This window comes from Oryctolagus cuniculus, chromosome 1 (assembly GCF_051225735.1).
Source record: "Oryctolagus cuniculus isolate XC-2025 breed Fujian yellow rabbit chromosome 1, ASM5122573v1, whole genome shotgun sequence".
In the NCBI taxonomy this organism is placed as follows: Eukaryota; Metazoa; Chordata; class Mammalia; order Lagomorpha; family Leporidae; genus Oryctolagus; species Oryctolagus cuniculus.
This window is the reverse complement of record NC_142867.1, coordinates 3755565-3777895: the sequence shown is the minus strand read 5'-3', so window position 1 is coordinate 3777895 and position 22331 is coordinate 3755565. Positions and strand designations below refer to the sequence as shown.

Here is a 22331-nt window from a genome sequence, read left to right as displayed (position 1 = left end):
GTAGGTTCCCCACAGCAGGCCAGGGAGCAGGCATGATGGCAAGGGGAAGGTCATGACACCAGGCCAAGGCCAGGTGCAGGGCTGCAGGTTCAGGTCTTCACACTCCCTCCTTGACAAGCACTGCCGTGGTGGGCAGGCACCCAGGAAGCAGTTCACACGTGAGGCTTTTTAAAGGCACGGCGAAGCCTGTGACATGTACCTGTACGAGAACTTAGGGAGATAGCCCTGCCGTTCGTGCCAGGACTCCATGAAGCACTTCCATCTGACAAGGAGCCTTGGGAAGTGCTGGTCTCTGGGCCCTCCCTGCAGTTAGGGATAGGTTCCCATCCCCTACGAAGGAGCACCTGGGAAGTGTCCTGAGGCTGAACCACAGGACCCTCCCTTAAGGAAGCAGAAAGTCGTGCTCTGAACATGCAGGAGGAGCTGTGAGCTCAGCCGGACAGGCAGACACTCACTGAACATCTGGCTTTTTTTTTTTCTTTGGGGGTTCGTGGTCTAACCAGTCCCAAGGCACAGGTGACAGCACCGAACAGCATAGATGGGAAGGAGCTCCCAAGGCCAATGGGAACTGAATAACCACATCAGGGCTCAAACCCTGAGCCTGAAGGTGGCCTGCATATAATTTTTTAAAAAGATGTATCTTCTTTATTTGAAAGGCAGAGTTACAGAGACAGAAAGGGAGAAACAGAGGTCATCCAAGTGCTGGTTCACTCCCCAAGTGGCTGCAGTGGCTGGGATGGCCAGGGCTGGGCCAGGCTGAACCCAGGAGCCAGAAGCCTCTTCCAGGTCTCCCACATGGATGGGTCCAAAGACTGGGGCCGTCTTCCGCTGCTTTCCCAGGTGCATTAGCAGGGAGCTGGATCAGAAGTGGGGCAGCAGGGACATAAACCACAGCCCATAAAGAATGCCGGTGCTGGAGGCAGTGGGTTTGCCTGCTATGCCACAGTGCTGGCAGCCTGTGTATAGCTTTTGAGCAGGGCCTCTGGCTGTTAGGTGCAATGGTTAAATCACTGCTTGGGATGCCTGCCCCACACTGGAGTGCCCTGGTTCGAGTCAGGTTCTTCTGCTTCTGACCCAGCTTCTGCTGATGAACACCGTGGAGACAGCAGATGATGACTCACATATTTGGATCCCTGCCACCCATGCTGGAGACCAAGTTTAAGTTCTTGGCCCCTGGGTTAGGCTGGCCCAGCCCTGACTGTTGCAGCTTTTTGGGGAATGAACCAGTGGATGGAAGATCTCTGTTTCTCTGCCTTTCAAATACACTGAAAATAATACAAAATCTAAAAGAAGAAAATGAATTTTAAAAATTATAAAATGGTGCTGTGAAAAAACTGGAACCCTTAATCCATTGCTGGATTGCATGTAAAATGGTATTTGCTCAGTGAATGAAGCTGAACACAGAACTGCCGTGCGCCTGGTGCCTCCTGTGCGGGCAGAAGGCACCTGACAGAAGGTGCTTAGAGGAAGCCCTGGGTGTGGGTGCTTGCAGCAGCACCACCCACAGGAGCCAAAGGGAGGAGCTCAGATGTTCTCGGATGGACAGTTCAGCCACACAAAGGGGAGCATGCCCATGCTTACAGCCCTGAAAATTATAATGTCAAGTAAAAAAAAGCACACATGAAATGTCCAGACAGGCAAACCCACAGAGAAAGGCGGTGGATTGCTGGTTGTCAGGGGCTGGGGCAGGGTGGGGGCAGTGGAACGGGGAGTGACTACCTAACGGGAATGGGGTTTTACGTGATGAGAAAGTCCTGGCACTAGACAGTAGTGATAGTTGTACAACCCTAATATGTGCTTAATGCCAGTGAATTGTTTGTTTGAAAATGAGTGAAACCTGTGCCAGGAATATTTTCTCCCAATTGTACAAAGAAAGAAACAAAGAAATAGAGCCACTCCCTCCCTTTTTCTAAATGAAAAAAAGAAAGAAGTGGCTTTGAGGAGGAAACGAGCAACTGTGACAACGGCTGTTGTCAAAGTCTCAAGACAAGTTCTGACTTTGGAATGGGGGTGGTCACTCCCGCAGTCAGCTGTCCCAGTCAGCAGAGGCACACTGGCCTGGTGCCCTTAAAAAATCAGGTAAAAAACATCCACCACCCATCAACCCGGACAGGCGGTCTTTCCACACAGGAAACATTCAGCCACAAACAGGAATTCTGCCACACGCTGCAGGGAGCCTGGAAGGAATGGCCTTGCAGAGGTCACACAAGGACGGATACCAGAGGATTCCAGCGACGGGAGGCAGCTAGAACAGGCAAATTCACCGAGAGGGAAAGCAGAGGAGAGGCAGCGGAGGCCCCGGGAGGGGAGAGGGAGTTACTGTAGAGCTGCAGTCTGGGACAACACAAACATTTTGTAAATAATAGTGACAACGGCTGTATAACACTATGAACATAATCAGTACCACTTGAACTGAAAATGGTTAGAATGATAAATTTCTTATTGGGTCTATATTTACCACATTTAAAACAGTGATGTAATACCCTGAAACTCACTGAGTTATGCACTCTAAATATGCAACTGTATGGTGTATAAATTATACCTCAATAAACTTGTTAAAAATAAAACTTTTGCCATGCAGTTTCTCTATAAAACATGATACCATTTTAAAAACACCAAATATACAGTAAGTGATGAATTAGGAAAAAAACTTTCTTTTAACAACTCTACAAGGTTCATTGCTAAGAGCTAACATAGCCAAATATAGAAAACAAACTGGTCGCTGCCCGCGGGCTCGGCCTGGCCCGGCACCGCCGCGGGAGCGGCCGCGGAGCTGTGCGTGGCCGCGGGCAGAGAGCAAGTGGCTGTTTCTACGCTCGGTGCCCGGAGACCGTGGGCGCTCAGAATGGTTTGCAGCCTGACACGAGCGGGGCGGGCCCCGGCGGGACGGGGGGCGCGGCCCGGCCGCCTCCAGCCCTGTCCACTTCGCAAAAAAAAAAAAAAAAGAAAACAAACTGGTGGTCATGATGAAGACATGTGCCTTAATTCAAAAGACGGGTGAGACACCTACCCTGTGCACAGTGTCTTTCACGGCCGGGACAGGCAGGCGCGGCAGACAAGTCTGGAAACTGTACAGCGTGGGTTTCCGGCATGAAAGGATCTTGACCATAGCCTGAAAAAAAATGATGCTTTCAAAGGTGATAGGATATTCAGGGTCTGGCTGTATAAAACTTGCTATTTTTTGTAAAGATTCATTTATTTATTTGAAAGTCAGAGTTACACAGAGAGGGTAGGAGAGGCAGAGAGAGAGAGAGAGAGAATGGTCTTCCATCTGCTGGTTCACTCCTCAATTGGCCACAATGGTAGAAGCTGCACCGATCCGAAGCCAGGAGCCAGGAGCTTCTTCCAGGTCTCCCATGCAGGGGCAGGGGCCATCTTCTGCTGCCTTCCCAGGCATAGCAGAGAGCTGGATTGGAAGTGGAGCAGCCGGGACTCAAACCAGCACCCATAGGGGATGCCGGCACTGCAGGCGGTGGCTTTACCGGCTACGCCACAGCGCCGGCCCTGTCAGTGCTCACTGACGTCACTAAGGACAAATGGTTGCTCTACTTCTAATGCAGCTCCTTGCTAACGGCCTGAAAAAGCAGTGGCAGATGGCCCAAGTTCCAGGACCCCTGCCACGCCCACGAGAGATCCAGAAGAAGCTCCTGGCTCCTGGCTGTGGCCTGGCCATCCCAGCCACTGCAGCCATCTGGGAGTGGACCAGCGATGGAAAATCTCTCTCTGTCTCTCCCTCTCTCTCTATAATCCTGTCTTTCAAATAAATAAAATAAGTCTTAAAAAATAAAAGAAAAACATTCTTTAGTCCTCGTGCAGGTTTCATGGTGAACCGAACCCCTCCGACAGTTGGAAGTCGACTGAAGTCAGAAACCACGTGTCCCGAGAACCACAAGGCCCCTGCTCTGAGCCTGAGAGCCAGCAGAGGGCGCAGGCGGACAGAAGGGTGACTGCGAAAGCTCCGCAGCTGGGAGGGCAGCTGGGAGGGCAGCTGGGAGGGCAGCTACGCGTCAGCAACTGTGAACACCACAGCAGCTACTAGAGGGCATCCAGATGTTCTCAGTACACTAGAAGGTGACAGACTCTTCGGGATGCCTTATGACAGGACTGACAATTATGCTCCGAAAAGTGTTTCCATTTCATGTACATTTTCTAAATGATTGTCATAAAGTTGCACATAAAATCATATACTACTTATTGTTAAAGAAAGAATATTCTTAACATAAAGAAATGATAAATGTTTGAGACGATGGATATGCCACTGCCTTGCTCTAGTCAGGGAACAGACATACACATTCTGTATAAATATTGAAATGCCACTTTGTACCCCATAAATACGTGCGTACTTCAGAAAGCTCTGGGGAAATGGAATTAAAAGGTCATTTTTATTTTGGAACAGAAACTAAAATGCAGCCACAGTTTTGGCATAATGTCTGTTTTTCCCATGAACTTTTTAAAGCCCCCTGATATGCTGGATCTTGGGCCAATTAAATATTTTTCAAGCAGCAGACCGTGCCCGCCCAGCCCCACCCTGAGGGCGGCGCCTCACCATCCAGATCCTGGTGGCGCGACCCATTTTGCCGTGCTCGGCGAACATCCAGCCGTGGTAGGAGAGGAGCACCTTCAGGGAGCAGCGCATGGTGATGATGAGGGCCACCCAGAGGCCCGTGCCGAAGAGCACGCCGCTGACCACGGTCTTCGTCTGGCTGGACATGCGGCCCCTGGGGAGACGAGTGAGACCCACGCACACTCCTCAGCAGGGAAGGGAGCCCTGGGCCGCTGCGTCACAGACCTCACGGCTGCCCCTGTCACGTAGCACTGTCCTTGGATTTTATTTATTTATTTATTTATTTATTTTATTTTTTTATTTTTGACAGGCAGAGTGGACAGTGAGAGAGAGAGACAGAGAGAAAGGTCTTCCTTTTTGCCGTTGGTTCACCCTCCAATGGCCGCCGCGGCCAGCGCGCTGCGGCCGGCGCACCGCGCTGATCCGATGGCAGGAGCCAGGAGCCAGGTGCTTTTCCTGGTCTCCCATGGGGTGCAGGGCCCAAGCACCTGGGCCATCCTCCACTGCACTCCCGGGCCACAGCAGAGAGCTGGCCTGGAAGAGGGGCAACCGGGACAGAATCCGGCGCCCCAACCGGGACTAGAACCCGGTGTGCCGGCGCCGCTAGGCGGAGGATTAGCCTAGTGAGCCGCGGCGCCGGCTGTCCTTGGATTTTAAACCTTTGGGTAATCAATGTCCAACTTGTGCCTTCAGAAAGAACACCACTGTCCAACTCAAAGCTGCGTTAGACAGAGAGGCTGTGCCCTGTTTGATAGCTTTCTGATTCCCGATAAGAGACGCTCACTTCGGCGGGGCTGAGTGACTGGCCACATTTAGAAGGTGCTGGGAAAGAGCTCCAGCTCCTCTCCGAAGTGTGAAGTGCTTACTTGGGATGGCTGGGCGGTACCTGCTAGGAGTACCATCTTAATCAGAAACAACAGCCACTAGAAAAGCTTTACAGGGCATGTCCCAGCTCCAGTCCCCGTGCTCCGCCACAATCCAGCTCCTTGCTAACGCACCTGGGAAAGCAGTCAAGGAAGGCTCCAGCGCGTGGGCCCCTGCCGCCTCCAGTGAAAACCCACATGGAGTTTCGGGCTCCTGGTTTGTTGCAGACATTTAGGGAGTGAATCAGCAGACAGAAAATCAGTATCTTTCCCTTTCTCTGTGTCTCTGTGTCTCTGTCTCTCCCTCTCTGCAGTCCTGTCTTTCAAATTCACAGTCGAGGGCAATCTGCTTGTGTTTTGTCCTCAGGATGAAATTCACTCCTGAGCTATGAGGAGGTTTTCATCTGTTACACTTCAGCTAATTTATTTCTCACTCCTTTAGCACGGAACAAGCAGGAAGGGTTGCAGGGATGCACCACTTCACTTGTAGCTTAGCCCTGACCCCGCACTGCCCCTTGCACGTGGAGTTCCTGGCCTGAAACACAAGGCACGATTCTGGGACCAGCATGGGGGGGGGGGTACTTGTCCCATTGTCTGGGTCCTAAAATGTTCGTCAGTGAAAACAGCACACGAAACTGGGACTGAGTATCTGGCATGGGACAGCTCGGCCATTGCGAGACACCGCGGCGCGTTCGACCAGGAGCCGAGCGTGCGGGGAAGCCCGAGGCGGCGGCCGCACGAGGTCCCTGGGCGCCCGGGTCCCACCGTCTGCTCACACGCTGCCCGTGTCCCAGGCAGGGCCCTACAGGGAGGCTCTGCGTGCACTGGACAAGCACAGACCCCAGAGCTGGAGCTGCTGGAGCTGCTGGAGCTGCTGGAGCCCCAGCTTCCCCGCCCCCTCCTGTGACCCCACCCCTCCTGTGACCCCACCCCTCCTCCTGTGACCCCGCCTCCTGTGACCCCACCCCTCCTCCTGTGACCCCGCCCCCTCCTCCTATGACCCCGCCCCTCCTCCTGTGACCCCGCCCCTCCTGTGACCCCCTCCTCCTGTGACCCCGCCCCTCCTGTGACCCCACCCCTCCTCCTGAGACCCCGCCCCTCCTCCTGTGACCCCGCCCCTCCTCCTGTGACCCCGCCCCTCCTGTGACCCCGCCCCTCCTGTGACCCCCTCCTCCTGTGACCCCGCCCCTCCTGTGACCCCGCCCCTCCTCCTGAGACCCCGCCCCTCCTCCTGTGACCCCACCCCTCCTCCTGTGACCCCGCCCCTCCTGTGACCCCGCCCCTCCTCCTGAGACCCCACCCCTCCTCCTGTGACCCCGCCCCTCCTCCTGTGACCTCGCCCCTCTTCCTGTGACCCCGCCCCTCCTCCTGAGACCCCGCCCCTCCTCCTGTGACCCCCCCTCCTCCTGTGACCCCGCCCCTCCTCCTGTGACCCCCTCCTCCTGTGACCCCGCCCCTCCTCCTGTGGCCCCGCCCCCTCTGCCTGTGACCCTGCTCCCTCCACCTGTGACCCCGCCCCTCCTCTGTGACCCTGCCCCTCCTCCTGTGACCCCGCCCCCTCCTCCTGTGACCCCGCCCCTCCTCCTGTGACCTCGCCCCTCCTCCTGTGACCTCGCCCCTCCTCCTGTGAGCCACCCCTCCTCCTGTGATCCCCCCTCCTCCTGTGACCCCGCCCCCTCTGCCTGTGACCCCGCCCCTCCTCTGTGACCCTGCCCCTCCTCCTGTGACCCCGCCCCCTCCTCCTGTGACCCTCCCTCCCCCCCCCCCTGCTCCTCCTGTGACCCCGCTCCTCCTGTGACCCCGCCAGGCACCTGCGCCTCCCCTCCCTGGAGCTTCCTCGCTGGCACTGGCAAGACCTCAATGACGTCACCGCAGCACAGGGTCTGATCCCCAGGTCCAAGGTGAGAGTCAGGGCCAACGTTTGGAGGGCAGGGAATAAGGGACACCAGAGGCACTCGGGAAACACATGCTGGGTGTTGCCCAGCTGCTCTCGGGAGTGCGCCCGCCAGGAGCCCAGCACAGCCCGGGACCCCAGGGGCCAGCGCTGTGGAGGAGCAGGTGAAAGCCGCCGCCTGCAATGCCGGCACTGCACGGGGCACCGGTTTGTGTCCCAGCTGTGCCATCTGTGATCCAGCTCCCTGCAAATGGCCTGGGAAAGCAGTGGAAGATGGGCCCCTGCACCCAGGTGGGAGACCCGGAGGAAGCTCCTGGCTCCTGGCTTCGGATCGGCCCAGCTCCAGCTGTTGCAGCCACTGGGGAGGGAACCAGTGGATGAAAGATCTCTCTCTCTCTTTCCTCTTGCCTCTGCCTCTCTGTAACTCTGTCTTTCAAATAAATAAATAAATAAATAAATAAATATTTTTTTAAATGACAGCTTAGTAACTTTCTCTATGTTTGGAGATTTGTCAAGACTACTCCACTTGGCTCCCAGGAAGGTGAACAAGACCATATCCTTGTCCCAAGAGTGTGGTGCAACTGAACTGGCTACGGGTCTTTCCAGACCTCGTCCTATGTATCTTTTCATCTGACTGTACATTTATGTCCTTTAAAATAGCCTTGAGGACAGACATTGTGGCATAGCAAGTTAAGCCATCACTTGGAACACCCACATAAAAATATTAGAGTGCCTGGCTCTAGTTTGGGCCACTTTGCAATTCTGATCCAGCTCCCTGCTAATGTGCTTAGGAGGCAAGGGATAATGCCCTAAATACTTAGGTTCCTGCCACCCACAAGTAAGACGAGCATGGAATTTCTGGCTTCTGGTTTTGTCCTATCTCTGTCTGTTGGAGGCATCTGGGGAGTGAAGCAGCATATGGAAGATCTACCTCCCTCTCTCTGTGTCCCTCTGCCTCTCAATTAAAAATAAATCCTTAAAAATAACAATAAAATATTCTTTATAATAAGCCAATAAACATTTTTTAAAAAGATCACTTACATCATGTCGAGGGTCTCACTGATTCTGGCAATGATTCCCAAGGAGGGGTCCATTTTGCCGTACGTTGAGGACATCACACCCACCACCACGATGAGCCAACTGGAGGGGCCTGCTGGGTACATGCTAGTGATGATGCCATTCTGGAAACAGACGAGAGAACTGTCGGCTATGTCCCCCCACAACCCACGCCGTGACCGCCCCCGCGGCCCTGGGGACTGAGCGGCTGGGGCACCGGGCAGTGGGGAACTAGGGGACCTCGCTGTCACCACTGGGAATCCTGCAGCGGTGCCAGCCACAGGCAGCCTCTTCCCTTCCTCCTCTAAGCCAAGGCCCCCCCGCGACAGCTCCCCGACATCGGATCACCCCCTGCACCGGTTTAACAGACTCCCCAAGCTCCCCCGGACTGACACAGCGGAGTCCTCTCCCCAGCCTGCTCCATGGAGGGCGCCCTGAGACCTCGGCTCCCACCTGCCTCTCCCTTCACTCCTGATCAAGACCCTGACGGACCCAAAGTATGTACAGGAGTCCTAACTCCATGTCAAGAATTGGCTGGAGGGGCTGGTGCTGTGGCATAGTGGGTTAAGCCTCTGCAGTACCAGTTCAAGTCCTGGTTGCTCTATTTCTGATCCAGCTCTCTGCCGTGGCCTGGGAAAGCAGTAGAAGACGTCCCAAGTCCCTGGGCCTCTGCACCCACGTGGGAGACTGGAGGAAGCTCCTGGCTCCTGGCTTCAGATCAGCCTAGCTCTGGCCATTGAGTCATTTGGAGAGTGAACCAACTGATAGAATCTCTCTCTCTCTGCCTCTGCCTCTCAAATAAATAAATCCTAAAAAATTTTTTTCTAGAAAATACTCTACCCTTTACACCACAAAAGGAGTGGGGGACAGAGACAAGAGTTCTATGAAATTGGGGCCGGCACTGCGGCTCACTTGGCTAATCCTCCGCCTGCAGCGCCAGCACACCAGGTTCTAGTCCCAGTCGGGGCGCCGGATTCTGTCCCGGTTGCCCCTCTTCCAGGCCAGCTCTCTGCTGTGGCCCGGGAGTGCAGTGGAGGATGGCCCAAGTGTTTGGGCCCTGCACCCCATGGGAGACCAGGAGAAGCACCTGGCTCCTGGCTTCGGATCAGCACAGCACGCCGGCCGCAGCGGCCATTGCGGGGTGAACCAATGGAAGGAAGACCTTTCTCTCTGTCTCCTCTCTCACTGTCTAACTCTGCCTGTCAAAAAAAAAAAAAAAAAAAAGAAAGAAAGAAATTGGCAGTTTTGATAGCTATTAAAACTAGAAGACCAGCAATGGGGGATCATTATTCTATTCACTTTTTTTAAAGATTTATTTATTTATTTGAAAGCCATCCACCGCTGCAGTAGACTCACTCACTGGCAACCATCAGCTGCGCCCCAGGACACCCGTGCAGCAGAGCCGGCTCCCAGGACTCCTCTCCCTACTGCAGCTGCTTCTAAGCGCTCCTAACAGCCCTCTCCTTGGCTGTCTGGCAAGAGGGGCCTGGAGAACCCACAAACTGAATGGCAGCCCCCTCGGGAGGCTGGGTAGCTCTCACTTGACACTTGATGAGCGGATCTTAATTTTTCAAATGCACATCGATTCACACTTATTTGTTAATGAAAGTAAGACTCCCACTAAAACAAGGAAATAAATGTCCACCTCTGCAGGTGATCAGAACGGAGAAGAGGTGGAGGGGCGGAGCAGCACTGGACCACACAGACCGTTCACACGCTGGAGTAGTCCGCCAGCAAGGCAACTATGAAATCAAGCCGCCTAAGTTCGGGAAAAGTCCTTTTTGACAAGGAATCTAGGGTGCTAGTCTCCAGTCTCCTTTTGTAGGTTGGCTGCTTACCCTCAGAGCCCGTCTCCTTAGCTGTTCTACAGCATGCGAGCCGCTCTACCTGCCTCACCGGGTTTCTTCAAGAGCTCAGTGCGCCAGGACGCACGTGAGGCTGCTCCGTACGCCTGAGCACCAGGGATAGAGCTGCTGCCGTGCCGTCTGGGAGACACGAGACCCACTCCCAGGTGGCAAAGTATCTGCTGTACATGGACCTAAACAAGCATGGGAAAACCTTGAATCTCATGATCCTCTTTTTCCAGGAATGCAGTGCAGGGAGACGGATTTCCTGAAGGACTTCTTGGCTTCGATGCAGGTCCATGGCGTCCGCAGCGCCTGGGAGCTGACGGCCGCAGCCTGGTGAGCCTCTGTCAGCTTCAGCGATTGCCTGGGGAGAAGTGGAAGCACATGACACAGCACAGCACTTCTCTAAGATTTATTTACTTCTTTGAAAGGCAGACTTACAGAGAGAGAGAGAGAGCTTCCATCTTCTGGTTCACCCCCGAGTGACCGCAATGACTGGGGCTGGGCCAGGCCGAAGTCAGGAGCTTCGTCCAGGTCTCTCCTCTGTGCACGGGCCCAAGGACGTGGGCCCTCTTCCACTGCTTTCTTGGTGCACATTAGCAGGGAGCTGGATCACAAGTGGCGCACTGGGGGCTTGAACCAGCGCCCATGGAGGATGCCAGTGCTACAGGCCATGGCTTAATCCACCGTGCCACAGCACTGGCGTCATGCGCTTTCCTAGATACTAGAAAATTTTTCATATAGAATTCATTTTGAATTTAAGTTTTTTTTTCCCGTTTAAGAGATTTAATGTTTTTCATTAAAATACTGGATTTGGGGGCCAGCGCTGTGGCACAGCAGGTAAAGTCACTGCCTGTGACAGCGGTAGTCCATATGGGCACCTGTTCACATCCTGGCTCCTCCATTTCCAATCCAGCTTCCTTGCGATACACGTGAGAAAGCAGTGCAAACTGGGCAAAGCCCTTGGGTCCCCTCCACCCATGTGGGAATTCTGGAAGAAGCTCCTGGCTCCCGCAGCCATCTGTGGGATGAACCAACAGAGGGAAGATCTCTCTGAGTGTCTCTCCCTCTCTCTCTGTAACTCCGACATTCAAATATATAAATAAACCTTCAAAAAGCTGGATGTGGATTTTTGTCACCATATTTTGCACCCTCTCCCCTGTCTAGCTGCTTCTGCTTAGAGGCTGGGATGACCACAGAGGCCACACCAGGGGAAATCACTACCCACTGGCCTGGTCAATCCCAGGCCACACCCAGCTGACCCAGGAAGCGACTAGCGGGCCTGAGACAAGTCCCAGTCTTCACAACAGCCCCTGGAGGCCGGCAGAGGAGACCCCAGAACATCCGCCAGTGAGTCCACACCGGCCGGAGGCCCTGACCTCCAGGTGTGCACAGCGGCCACAGGCGTGCACTGGCGCTGCATTGAGAAACGAGGTCCGGCTCTCAGAGAGCAGTGTACGGATCCAGGGCCCCCACGCACAGGCTGAGAGCTCCCAGGAGGGCTGAGTCTGCCTCCGCCAGAGGCTGAGTCTGCAGTCAAACCTGCTTGAGCGGGGCTGGCGATGTGGTGAAGTGGGTTGACGTACTGGCCTGGAGCGCCAGCATCCCATATGGGCGCCAGTTTGAGACCCAGCTACTCCACTTCCGATCTAGCTCTCTGCTGTGGCCTGGGAAAGCACTGGAAGATGGCCCAAGTCCTTGGGCCCCTGCACCCGCATGGGAGACCTGGAGGAAGCACCTGGCTCCTGGCTTCAGCTGCTCACCGCCCATCTCCACTCAGCTCGCCCCAGCAGCCAACAGCGCAGGCCCAGGGGCTCCAAGAAGGCAGCTGCTCTACGCTTTGCCCGGCTCGTGCCAGTCCTTCCCGCTGTGTTAGAACCTGCCCGTTTTCTGCCACAGCAAGGCCTGAGACAGGCCCAGCCTGCCTGGAGGCACCTGCCCCTCCTCTCTCCTCCGGCCACCTCTCGGTGAGGGCGGGAGGCCACGGGCACCTGCGTGTTCTGACTCCAACTCTCCCGCTTGGCAGGACTCCTGGCGTCCCACAGCACTGCTCCCGTGCGCTGGCGTGGCACAGCTGGGAGTCCCGGTGGCTGGGAGAGGAAGGGCCCGCGGGCCAGCTGTGTGGGCTCCAGCTGGCAGGCCGGGCCTGGGTCTGGATCCCGGCCACCTCGTGCTGGGCGGCCTCTCCCTACCCTCAGCCTTCCAGAGGCCGCCGCAAGCAGGGCGGCACAAGGCACCGCAGGGGCTCGGGGCTGGGCGAGCACCAGTCCCTCACCTCCACAGGCAGCTGGGGGCAATGCCACATCCCCAGCACACCGCGTAAGGAACCACTGGTCTCTGCGGAGCAGCCCCACTGCCCGGTCAGCAGGCACACCTGCTGCGGCCCCTCACCCCGTGCTTCTGAGCTGCTGGGCAGCTCCATCCTGCTCCCCAGCCCCCAGCAGTCTGCCCGGCCCAGGCCCTGCCCAGGGCTTTCACTGCAACCTGTGCACACGACCCCTGCTTTCAAACTCTCTGCTATGCTGAATGATACAAGCCGGGTATCACCCTGGCCCCTTCTCCATATGCCTGTGCCCTCCTCCCACCAGTCTCTTTAGACCACTGCCAGCACTAGCCTTGCCCGGGCATCAACAGACCAGAGCTGCTCTTGGGCCGTGCCCCACCGCTGCTCATGTGGGCAGGCATGCTGCCCCGCCTGGGCTCGTTCTGCTCACACCTGCCCACCAGCAACAGCCTGGCCCTCACACCTCTCCCAGCTCTCCCTCCTCTACCCACTCCCAAACAGGAGCGCGGGCGCGCACACACACATACACACACCTCATGAGCCCCCCTCAGTTGCTCTCTAATCTACATCACCCCCAGGGTGCCCAGAATCTGAGGCACACCACAGCCCAAGGTGGAGAAAAAGTCCTGGCTCCTGCCACGAAGTTTGCACAGCACGACCGCTGGGTTCTAACCTGCGCGGCAGAGTGTGCACCTGCGCCCAGGTCCAGGATGCCTGGAGCAGAGGACGCAAATGCTGCACCAGAGACGCGGCCGAGGGAAGAGGAAGAGAGCTGAGAACGAGCAAGCAGACGTGGGTGGACAGGGGGCTCACCCTCTCCCTGTCGCTCACTCAGTCCCTGCCCCGGCCCCCGACCTCTGGACCGCAGCTCTGCGCAGAGCGAACTGGCTGCAGAGGGCTCACCTCCGGTCAGCAGCCCGGCTGCTCCTCCCCTACAAGCAGTTCTGGGCAGGTGACAGAACGGACCCCTGGGGACGTCCCTCAGGCAAGGCCGCTCTGAGTCCTCGGGTCAGCTCTGGAAAACCAGAGGGGTCACTGTGGCAGCAACCTGCTGGCTGCTGGGGGACGTCCAGCATTGTATGGAGTGTGCCAAGGCCAACATGCCCTCTGTCCCCGTGGACCAGCACTGCCCGGAGCGTGGATGTGTTCATTGTCAGGGAAAACACACAACTCATTTCTGAGAAGCAAGCATGGTGGCCTGGAGCCCGACTTCACCTCTAACCCCAGTGGACATGAGCCCTGGCTGCTGGCTCGGGTAGGGATCACCCACAGACCTCTCTGCCTGAAACCACTCAGGGCTCTGCCACCCCAGGGAGCATCGGAACCCTTCAGGAGTCCTGGGATGAGCTAGAATGGTGGCGGCAGGTTAAGCTGCATCCCAGATGCAGCCCCGTATACATTCTGAAGACTCTGTTTCTGCTGCAGCTCCCTTCTAATGTGCCTGGAAAGCTGGGAGTCACACCCCAAGTACGTGGGCCCCGCCACGCTGCAGGAGGCCTGGCTGGAGTATCCAGCTCCTGACTTCGCTCTGTCCAGTCCCTCTGTTGCAATCACTGGGGGAATGAACCAGCAGATAGAAGATTTCTTGCTTTCTGCTTCTTCCTCTCTCTCTCTCTCTCTCTCTCTCTCTCTCTCTCTCACACACACACACACACACACACACACACACACACACAAAGGGAGGGAGGAAGGAAGGGAAGAAGGAAGGGGGGAGAGAATTTTTTCAACAGTCTTGAGAGCCACTGGAGGAGACGCATCGCCAAGGTCCACACCAGAGCACTTAAGCACCTTACATTACTCTACTCAAAAAATCACCAGGAGGGCTGCGCACTGCGGTGTAGAGGTTTGACCACCACATGCAGTGCTGGCATCCCATACCTGCGCTGGTTTGTGTTCCGATGCAGCTCCCTGATAATGAGCCTGGGAAAGCAGCAGAGGACGGCCCAAGTCCTTGGGCCCCTGCACCTGCATCAGAGACCTGGATGAAGCTCCTGACTCCTGGCTTCGGATCAGCCCAGCTGAAGCCACTGCGGCCATTTGGGGAGTGAACCAGCAGATGGAAGACCTCCCTCCCTCTCTCTCTCTCTCTCTGCCTCTGCCTCTGCCTCTCTCTAACTCTGCCTTTCAAATAAATAAATAAATCCTTAAAAAAAAGTCACTAAGATGCAGAACCAGATGGTGCAACCTGTTTATTGTTTAAATAAATAAATAATTAAAACTTATCTCGTCAGTCCAGAGTTCATCTGGCCATACCTTCTCTGCCACGTCCACTCTGGCCAGCCAAGCCCACTGGCCACCTCCCAGAGCTGGGAGTTCTGTGCGTTGTCCACTTCTCTCTTCTTGGCACTTAGCTTAGGCCCCCCTCTCCTGGGGACCTGCTCAGCTCGGCCCCTGCATCCGCATCCCCAAAGCACAGGGACTCTGTCTGTCCCTCAGCATTTTCACTCGCGCTTGCTAGCAAAAGACCCACTTCTAAGTCACGTGTTTAAGCTCCAAAAATAAGTTGCTAGTTTCTCATGGACACACATCTTTATTTACTTCTCTAAACCACATTGTGAGGACCACAGAGTGTCCTCCAGTATTGAAAATGAAATGAATGAATTGGGAGGGGAGACACTGAAGCATCTTACTCCATTTTGGCAAGATTACTTTCACTTTAATAACTTGTTCACCTCCTTCCCCAGAACCTTGGCAATATGGCAAACGTGTTTCCTTTCTTCATGACCAATTCTTTTCAGCAAAACGTCCTCCCCTCAGAGGCCGGGGGCCTGTGAACCCTAATGCTGGCCGCAGAACCCATGCCCGTCCTAGCAGAGCCCATTCTCTTCAGGAACAGGCCTGGCCCTCACGCGGAGTGGCCTCGCTCCTGCAGGAGCGCCCCAGGCCCGCGGCCCAGACAGAAAGCAGTCTGCGCCAAGGAGGCGAAAGGCCAGCACCAGGCAAAGTGTGCTGGCAGATTTCAAAACACACCAGGGAAAACGGTGATGTGGAAACCACCTTTGTCTGATAAAACAAACAATCAGCTTTGCTGTGTGATGAGGAACCTCCGAGAAGAGACTTCATGTAACAACCAAGATCTAGGAAATTGCTTCTGTTCTGGCAGTGTTTCGGCAGTCTTGCTAATTAGTCAATATGGAGATGGGGGCCGGCGCCGTGGCTCACTAGGTTAATCCTCTGCCTGCGGCGCCCACATCCCATATGGGTGCCGGGTTCTAGTCCCGGTTGCTCCTCTTCCAGTCCAGCTCTCTGCTGTGGCCCAGGAAGGCAGTGGAGGATGGCCCAAGTGCTCGGGCCCTGTACCCGCATGGGAGACCAGGAGTAAGCACCTGGCTCCTGGCTTCGGATCAGCGCAGCACTGGCCATAGCGGCCATTTGGGGAGTGAACCAACAGAAGGAAGACTTTTCTGTCTGTCTGTCTATAATTCTACCTGTCAAAAAAAAAATACGGAGATAGATGTGTGGATAGGTATATAGACAAGGATATAGACAGGTGGATAGATGGATATTTAGGTGTATATGGCATTTCATTCATTTTTGTTCTTTTAAAAATGAAAATACATGAGGCTGAGCATTGTGGCATAGCAGGTAAAGCTGCCACCTGTGAGCCCAGCACCCCATACGGGCGCTGGTTTGTGTCCAGCTGCTTCACTCCAATGCAGCTCTCTGCTAATGGCCTGGGCAAGCAGCACAGCATGGCCTAAGTGCCTGGGCTCTGCACCCATGTGGCAGACCCAGATGAAGCTCCTGGCTCCTGGCTTCAATCTGGCCCACTATGGATGTTGCAACCATCTGGGGAGTGAACCAGTGGATGCTCTCTCTCTCTCTCTCTCTGTCTCTCCCCCTCCCTTCTCTGTCACTCCCCCTCTTTCTGTAACTCTGACTTTCAAAATAAATAAACAAATATTTAAAAGATAATTAAAACACAGGAATGGACTTAGTAGCACAGCAGGTGGAGCTGCTCCCTGGGAGGCTCGCAGACCGTATCAGAGCTGGTTCAAGACCCAGCTGCTCTATTTCCAACTCAGCTCCACGCTATGGGCCTGGGAAGGCAACGGTGATGGCTTAGGTATTTGAGTCCCCGCCACCCACGCGGCACACCCAGATGGAGCTCCTGGTCCCTGATTTGGTCTGGCCTGGCTCCAGCTGTTGTGGCATTCAGGTAGATGGAAGAGGTCTTCCTCTCAGTCACTCTTTCAAATAAATAAATGAATAAATAGGTCTTTTAAAATGAAGATACAGAATGTTCCTATTACCAATATTCCTATTGCAGGGAGTGCAGTGGAGGATGGCCCCAAGTGCTTGGGCCCTGCACCCCATGGGAGACCAGGAGAAGCACCTGGCTCCTGCCATCGGATCAGCGCGGTGCGCCGGCCATTGAGGGGTGAACCAACGGCAAAGGAAGACCTTTCTCTCTGTCTCTCTCTCACTGTCCACTCTGCCTGTCAAAATAAATAAATAAATAAACAAATAAAGAGCAATGTTGGTAAGAGAAATAGGACTTAGCCCTGACTGGAAGATTCTAGGATGCGCCCTCGGTGCCTGGGACAGGTGCCAGACCGTCGGCATCAGGAGCACAGAACACTGCTTTCCTTCTCCCCGAGGAGCTCAGCGTCCAGTGATCAGCTGATGGGTGGCAACTGTCCTGCCACATCCCTGGACAGGAACACCTCAGTCGGCAGCGTATTTCTTTCATTATTAAGTTCCAGACATTCCTGGACACAGAACAATGCACACAAAGGAAACGCAAAGGTGGTTTCTCAGAACTGAGGTTGCCACATGACTCCAGCAGGCAGCCAATCCCAGCTCAGAGCCTCAGGACCCAAGGTTCACTCAGTGTTGGCATGAGAAGAAAGGCAGCACCATACCTGAAATCACCAAACAGGACAATCTCCCACAGTTCTGCAAAGCAGTAGACTGCTAAAAATGTGTCATGGAGTCAGCATCTGGGGGCCACTTGAGAAGCCTGCACCCCACATCTGTGTGTCTGGTTGCAGTTCCAGCTCTGTGCCTGATTCCAGCTTCCTGGTAGTGTGGGACCTGAGAGGCAGCTGGGGATGGCTGAGCAGCTGGGTCCCTGTCACTCAGGCGGAAAACCCAGACTGAGTTGTCAGGTTGCAGTTCAGCCTGACCCACCGCTGGCTGTTGAAGGAATTTAGGGAGTAGAACCAGCAGAGGGGAGGCCTCTGTCCTCTGCCTTTCAAATGCATAGACTAAAAAAATTAAAAAACTGAAAATTAAAAATAAAAATATATCCTGTACAGCCCAGATTACTTCTAACATTATCACAGAAACTGTCAGTAGTGGTGGTGACTGGAGAGGGAAAGCCAATTAAGGAGGAAGCGTACTCTGCACCGCGTTCCCATTTCTCCCTTTTTAACTCTGCTTGTACTGCTTATTTTGAAAACCAAACAAAATCCTCACAAGAAAAGCACAGGACTGGAATTACCATTGGAATACACTGGCAGCCTCCTTAAGCTAAAGTGTGAGGTACCTCATTTGAACACATTTTGAATATTCTGTCTTGAAAAAGCATTTTATCTTTTTAAAAAGTTTGTTTATTTGAGGGGCAGAGAGACAAGACAGAGAGAGCCCCCAACCGTCGGTGCAGTCTCCAAATGTCCTCAGGAGGTGGGGCTGGCCCTCATCAGGTTGGCTGGCTCAGTCGTCCGAGCCCTCACCGCTGCCTCCCAGGTGTGCATTAGCAGGACGCTGGCCTGGAAGCGCAGCAGCGATTCAAAACCAGGCGCTGCAACAGGGGACGCAGGCGTCTTAGCCAACAGCTTCACCAGGACGTCAGATCCTGGCCCCCGTTTAAAAGCTTTTTTAAAAGATTAATTAATTAATTAATTTGGAAGGCAGAGTGAGAGAGACAGAGTTCTTCCTTCTGCTGGTTCACTCCCCCAGACGGCCGCGACGGCCAGGTCTGGGCCAGGTTGAGTCCAGAACCAGGAACTCCATTCCAGGTGGAGCACCTGGGCCATCATGCACTGCCTCCCCAGCTGTGTTATCGGGGAGCCGGGTCAGAAGCGGAGGGCAGACGCCAAAGGACACTCAAATACGAAACGTCAGCACTGTCTTTCCCTCTCCCTCCCTGCTCCCCCACCCCACTTTGTTCTCAAAGCCCCAGTTCTTCCAGAATCCAAGTTCAGCTTCCACCAACCTTAGAACTCTGGCCTGCCAACAATAACCCTGCAGGGTGACTAAATGTTTTTTCCAACCAAGGTAAAATGCAAGTGATCAAAGTGCAACAGCGCTGGGCCCAAGGAGCCACCCTGTCCCATCTCCCACGCCCACCACCTTCCCATGGCCTGAAGCCAGGCACCTATACCCCACTCCACCCCCAGGTCATGACGTGACAGTGCAAAAGTAGGGGAAAGGTTAGCGGGAGCTCCGGAATGGCTGGTTCGTCCAAGGGCACTCAGATCCTGTTCCACTGGCTGTGATGCACTTCACCCAGAAAAGCGGAGCTCCACCTTCGGGATGGTTAAGGGCTCATTATACCTGCCCGAGGGCAAATGCTGCAGCCCAAACCAGAAACCAGGCACACACCCACAGAGCTCAGGGAGTGTCCAAAGGGCTTCACTGCAGAGCTGTAGGAGAAATTAACAGTGTTTTGTTTTTAAAGATTTATTTACTGGGGCTGGCCCTGTGGCACAGAGAGTAAAGCTGCTGGCGTACCATATGGGCACCAGCTCAAGTTCCAGCCGCTCCTCTACTAATCCAGCTCTCTGCTGTGGCCTGGGAAAGCAGTAGAAGGTGATCCAAGTGCTGGGGCCCCCACACCCATGTGGGAGACCCAGAGAAGCTCCTGGCTCCTGGCTTTGGATTGGCCCAGCTCTGGCTATCACAGCCATTTGGGGAGTGAATCAGGGATGGAAGACCTCTCTCTCTCAGCCTATGCCATTCTGTAACTCTGCCTCTCAAATAAATAAAAAAAAATTAATATTTTAAATAATAATTACATAATATATAAATATCTATTTATTTGAGAGGCAGAGTTACAAAGAGAGGGAAATACAGAGAAAGGTCTTCCATCTGCTGGTTCACTCCCCACACAGCTGCAATGGCCAGAGCTGGGCCCATCCAAAGCCAGGAGCCAGGAGCCTCCTCCGGCTCTTACATGCGGGTGCAGAGGCCCAAGCACTTGGGCCACCCTCCACTGCTTTCCCAGGCCACAGCAGAGAGCTGGACTGGAAAAGGAGCAGCTGGGATATGAACCAGTGCCATATGGGATGCTGGCGCCTTAGGTGGAAACTTAGCCTACTACGCCCCAGCGCCTGCTCCTACAGTGTTGTTACTAATGGACATGGAGGGCCGGGCTTGGACATGCACAGGCCAGCACCCAAAACCTTCCCTGAGGCCCTGAGGTCACTTAGTGACCACCGCCTGGGCTGGGGCCAAACACAGCACCCCGGAAGGGAGGCCACTCTAATTCCCTCCACTTCCAGGTTGGGGGCTGGGCCCTGACACGGATTTCTGCCTCCTTGATGCAAAACATGTGTACTCCTAAACTCGCCTTTTTAAAAACTACAACGGATGTTAAGATAGAGTTCAAGTGCAAGGTCAAGTCTAGGAAGGAGTAATTACAGGCTCTTAGAACTGAGGCAAAACCACTGCACAGAACCAACTCTGCATGGTGATGGTTCCAAATCGACTTAGGAGATCAGCCTGCCCCACGCCCACGCGCACCCTGCACAGCATTCCCACCAGCCCCGTGCCCCCCCGGCACCTCTCCCACCAGGGCCCCAAACAGCTTGCAAGGACCTGCTTGCTGGCAGCACTGCAATCAACTTTTCACTCACTGGCTAGTAGTTTAGAAGGAAACAAATATGCTTGAATAGTGGTTGCTCAGGGGTCCTTGTCTGTTTAAGACAGAATTCTGATGTGAGACAGAGAGCAGAGGTAAGTGAGGAAGCAAAGTTATACGAAGAGAACTAAAGAAGAACGTACACCTGGTAGGCCAGGCAGGTGCAGCCCCAGCACTTGGGCCAGTGGGCCATCCTCTGCTGCTTTCCCCGGCACACCAGCAGGCAGCTGGATTGGAAGTGGCGCAGCCAGGACTCCAACCAGAGCCCATATGGGATGCCGGCACTGCAGGTGGCAGCCTAACCGGCTATGCCACAACGCCGGCCCCCTGACTGGACTTTTTATGGACATGAGTGTGGGTCCCCCTTTCTTCTCCCTTGTGCAAAATTACAGGTAGGGAGTTTCTGGGTCTAGAGTTCCCAAAAACCTTCCCAGGAATTCATCAGACGGAACGTCTCCTTGGTGCAGGGCAGGGGAGGCTGCAGCCCACCTAGCAGGGTCACAGGACAAGGGCTCTGACGGCAGGTGTACTTGCTGCTCTGTTTTCAGGGCCTGTGTCCTCGTTTCATTACACGAGAATTTATTTTCTTTAAAAATTCTCAGTTTCTTCCCGTTTTCTTCAGCCCCTCACACACACAGGCTCATGTGCACTTAGCTACCTTAACAGAGTGACCAGAACCGGGAGGCCTGCGCAGCAAAATCCATGCCTCAAAAGGTTAAACTGCCTTTCATTTTATTCAGTAACTCACTAAGTCACCAGTTTCCTACAAAACCTGCTGGGAAGGGGGGACCTGTTGGGAGCGCGGCTCTGTGCTTAATCAGATAGTTACTTGGGGTTTTTATCTCTTGACAGTATTTTCGTTTTAAAAAAGTAAGATGAGCCTTCATCTGCGTTTCCTTCCGCTTCCAAGAAGCAAAGCAGGACTGCCGCCGGCGCACGAGGAAAGCGGCCGCTCCGGGCTCAGGCCGCGGTGCCGCCCTGGCCCACTGGGCTCCGGAGCCCCACGCCTTCTCCGGGGCTGGCGCGGCCTTGGCAGCCTCTCGCGCCCACCTGCCCGCGACCGGCGGCGGAAGCTGCGGGGAGAGCCCGGTCCTGCTCACCGTCGCGCTCGGGCTGCGCTGGGAGCCCCGCGCCCACTGCGCGACCTGACCGCTGCGCGGCGGGGAGAGGGTCGGCGGCGCCGCGCCCAGCCGGGGGCCGAGCGTCCTTCCGCCCCGCACAGGGCGGACCCCGCGGGCTGACTGACCCCTAAAGGGCACAGACGAGTCGCGCCCCGCTCTGGTTTTGAGTTCTCCACGAATCCCGCCACGCGAAGATGCTGGAATTCCCTTGGGCGCCCCGCTCCTACGCTGCCCAGCCGCGCAGCATCCGGACCCCGCCGGCGTCCCTGCCTGGGCCCGGTGCCGCAGCGCGCCCCCCGCCCCCGGCCCGCCCGCCCGCCCGCGCAGCCCAGCCTTACCGAGTCGGTGCTGCACGGCGCGGCGGCGGCACCTGCGGAGGACGAGCCGGCGGGCCCGGGCAGGGCTGGCTGTAGGCGAGGCCGCCCGCAGCCCATTGGCTGGCTGAGTAGCAGAATTATTAAAGCTGCCCTGGAGTCTTGATAAAGCTTAACCAGCGAAGGCGGGGACGGTTAGAGCACTCCTCGGTAGGAGCAGGCGCCATGTCAGCGTCAGCTGTGGTGCCTGTCCCTCCAGAAACTCATTTATTTAACGGAGGGACAACGAATTTCCTCCCTCGTTAGTAAGAGATACGGGGCCAATCGTCTGAGCACAGTACTCACTCGTTCACTTCACAGAAGCTTACCAATAGTCTACTGCAGCCCCAGGGTGCTGCCAGCCACTGAGACACAGCTGGTGAAGCGTCGGGCGTTTTGATCTCTAGGGGTTAATACCAGACGCAGACGCCCAGAATGCTCCTAGAAAGATCGGAATAGCTCAAGGTCACCGTGATCACCCCCTCGGACCCCAGATCCTGTCCGTCAGCCCCACCACAGCCTGCATGCACTGGGACCCGCGC

General features: G+C 55.2%; 1 protein-coding gene and 1 non-coding gene across 7 annotated transcripts in view; one reads left to right on the top strand and one right to left on the bottom strand.

Annotated features, from left to right (window-relative positions):
• LOC100350716 (carnitine O-palmitoyltransferase 1, liver isoform) overlaps positions 1–21927 on the bottom strand; it is a 48746-nt gene extending 26819 nt beyond the window's left edge. The window contains exons 1-5 of one of the 6 annotated variants that reach the window (XM_089312129.1): positions 21775–21927; positions 10436–10588; positions 8363–8502; positions 4547–4718; positions 3011–3112 (exon numbers count right to left, since the gene is read on the bottom strand). In XM_089312129.1, the coding sequence (XP_089168255.1) occupies positions 3011–3112; positions 4547–4718; positions 8363–8502; positions 10436–10588; positions 21775–21870 (663 nt within the window). In that variant the 5' untranslated portion in view covers positions 21871–21927. Of the gene's footprint in view, positions 1–3010; positions 3113–4546; positions 4719–8362; positions 8503–10435; positions 10589–13181; positions 13202–13411; positions 13539–21774 lie in introns of those variants that run through there. The other 5 variants (XM_051827867.3, XM_089312237.1, XM_051827874.3 and 2 more) reach the window with 5 other exon arrangements.
• On the top strand, positions 2739–2865 carry LOC127485138 (small nucleolar RNA SNORA17). The gene has a single exon (XR_007912317.1). It is a non-coding gene; the product is annotated as a small nucleolar RNA SNORA17 (small nucleolar RNA).
• Positions 21928–22331: the final 404 nt, after the last annotated feature.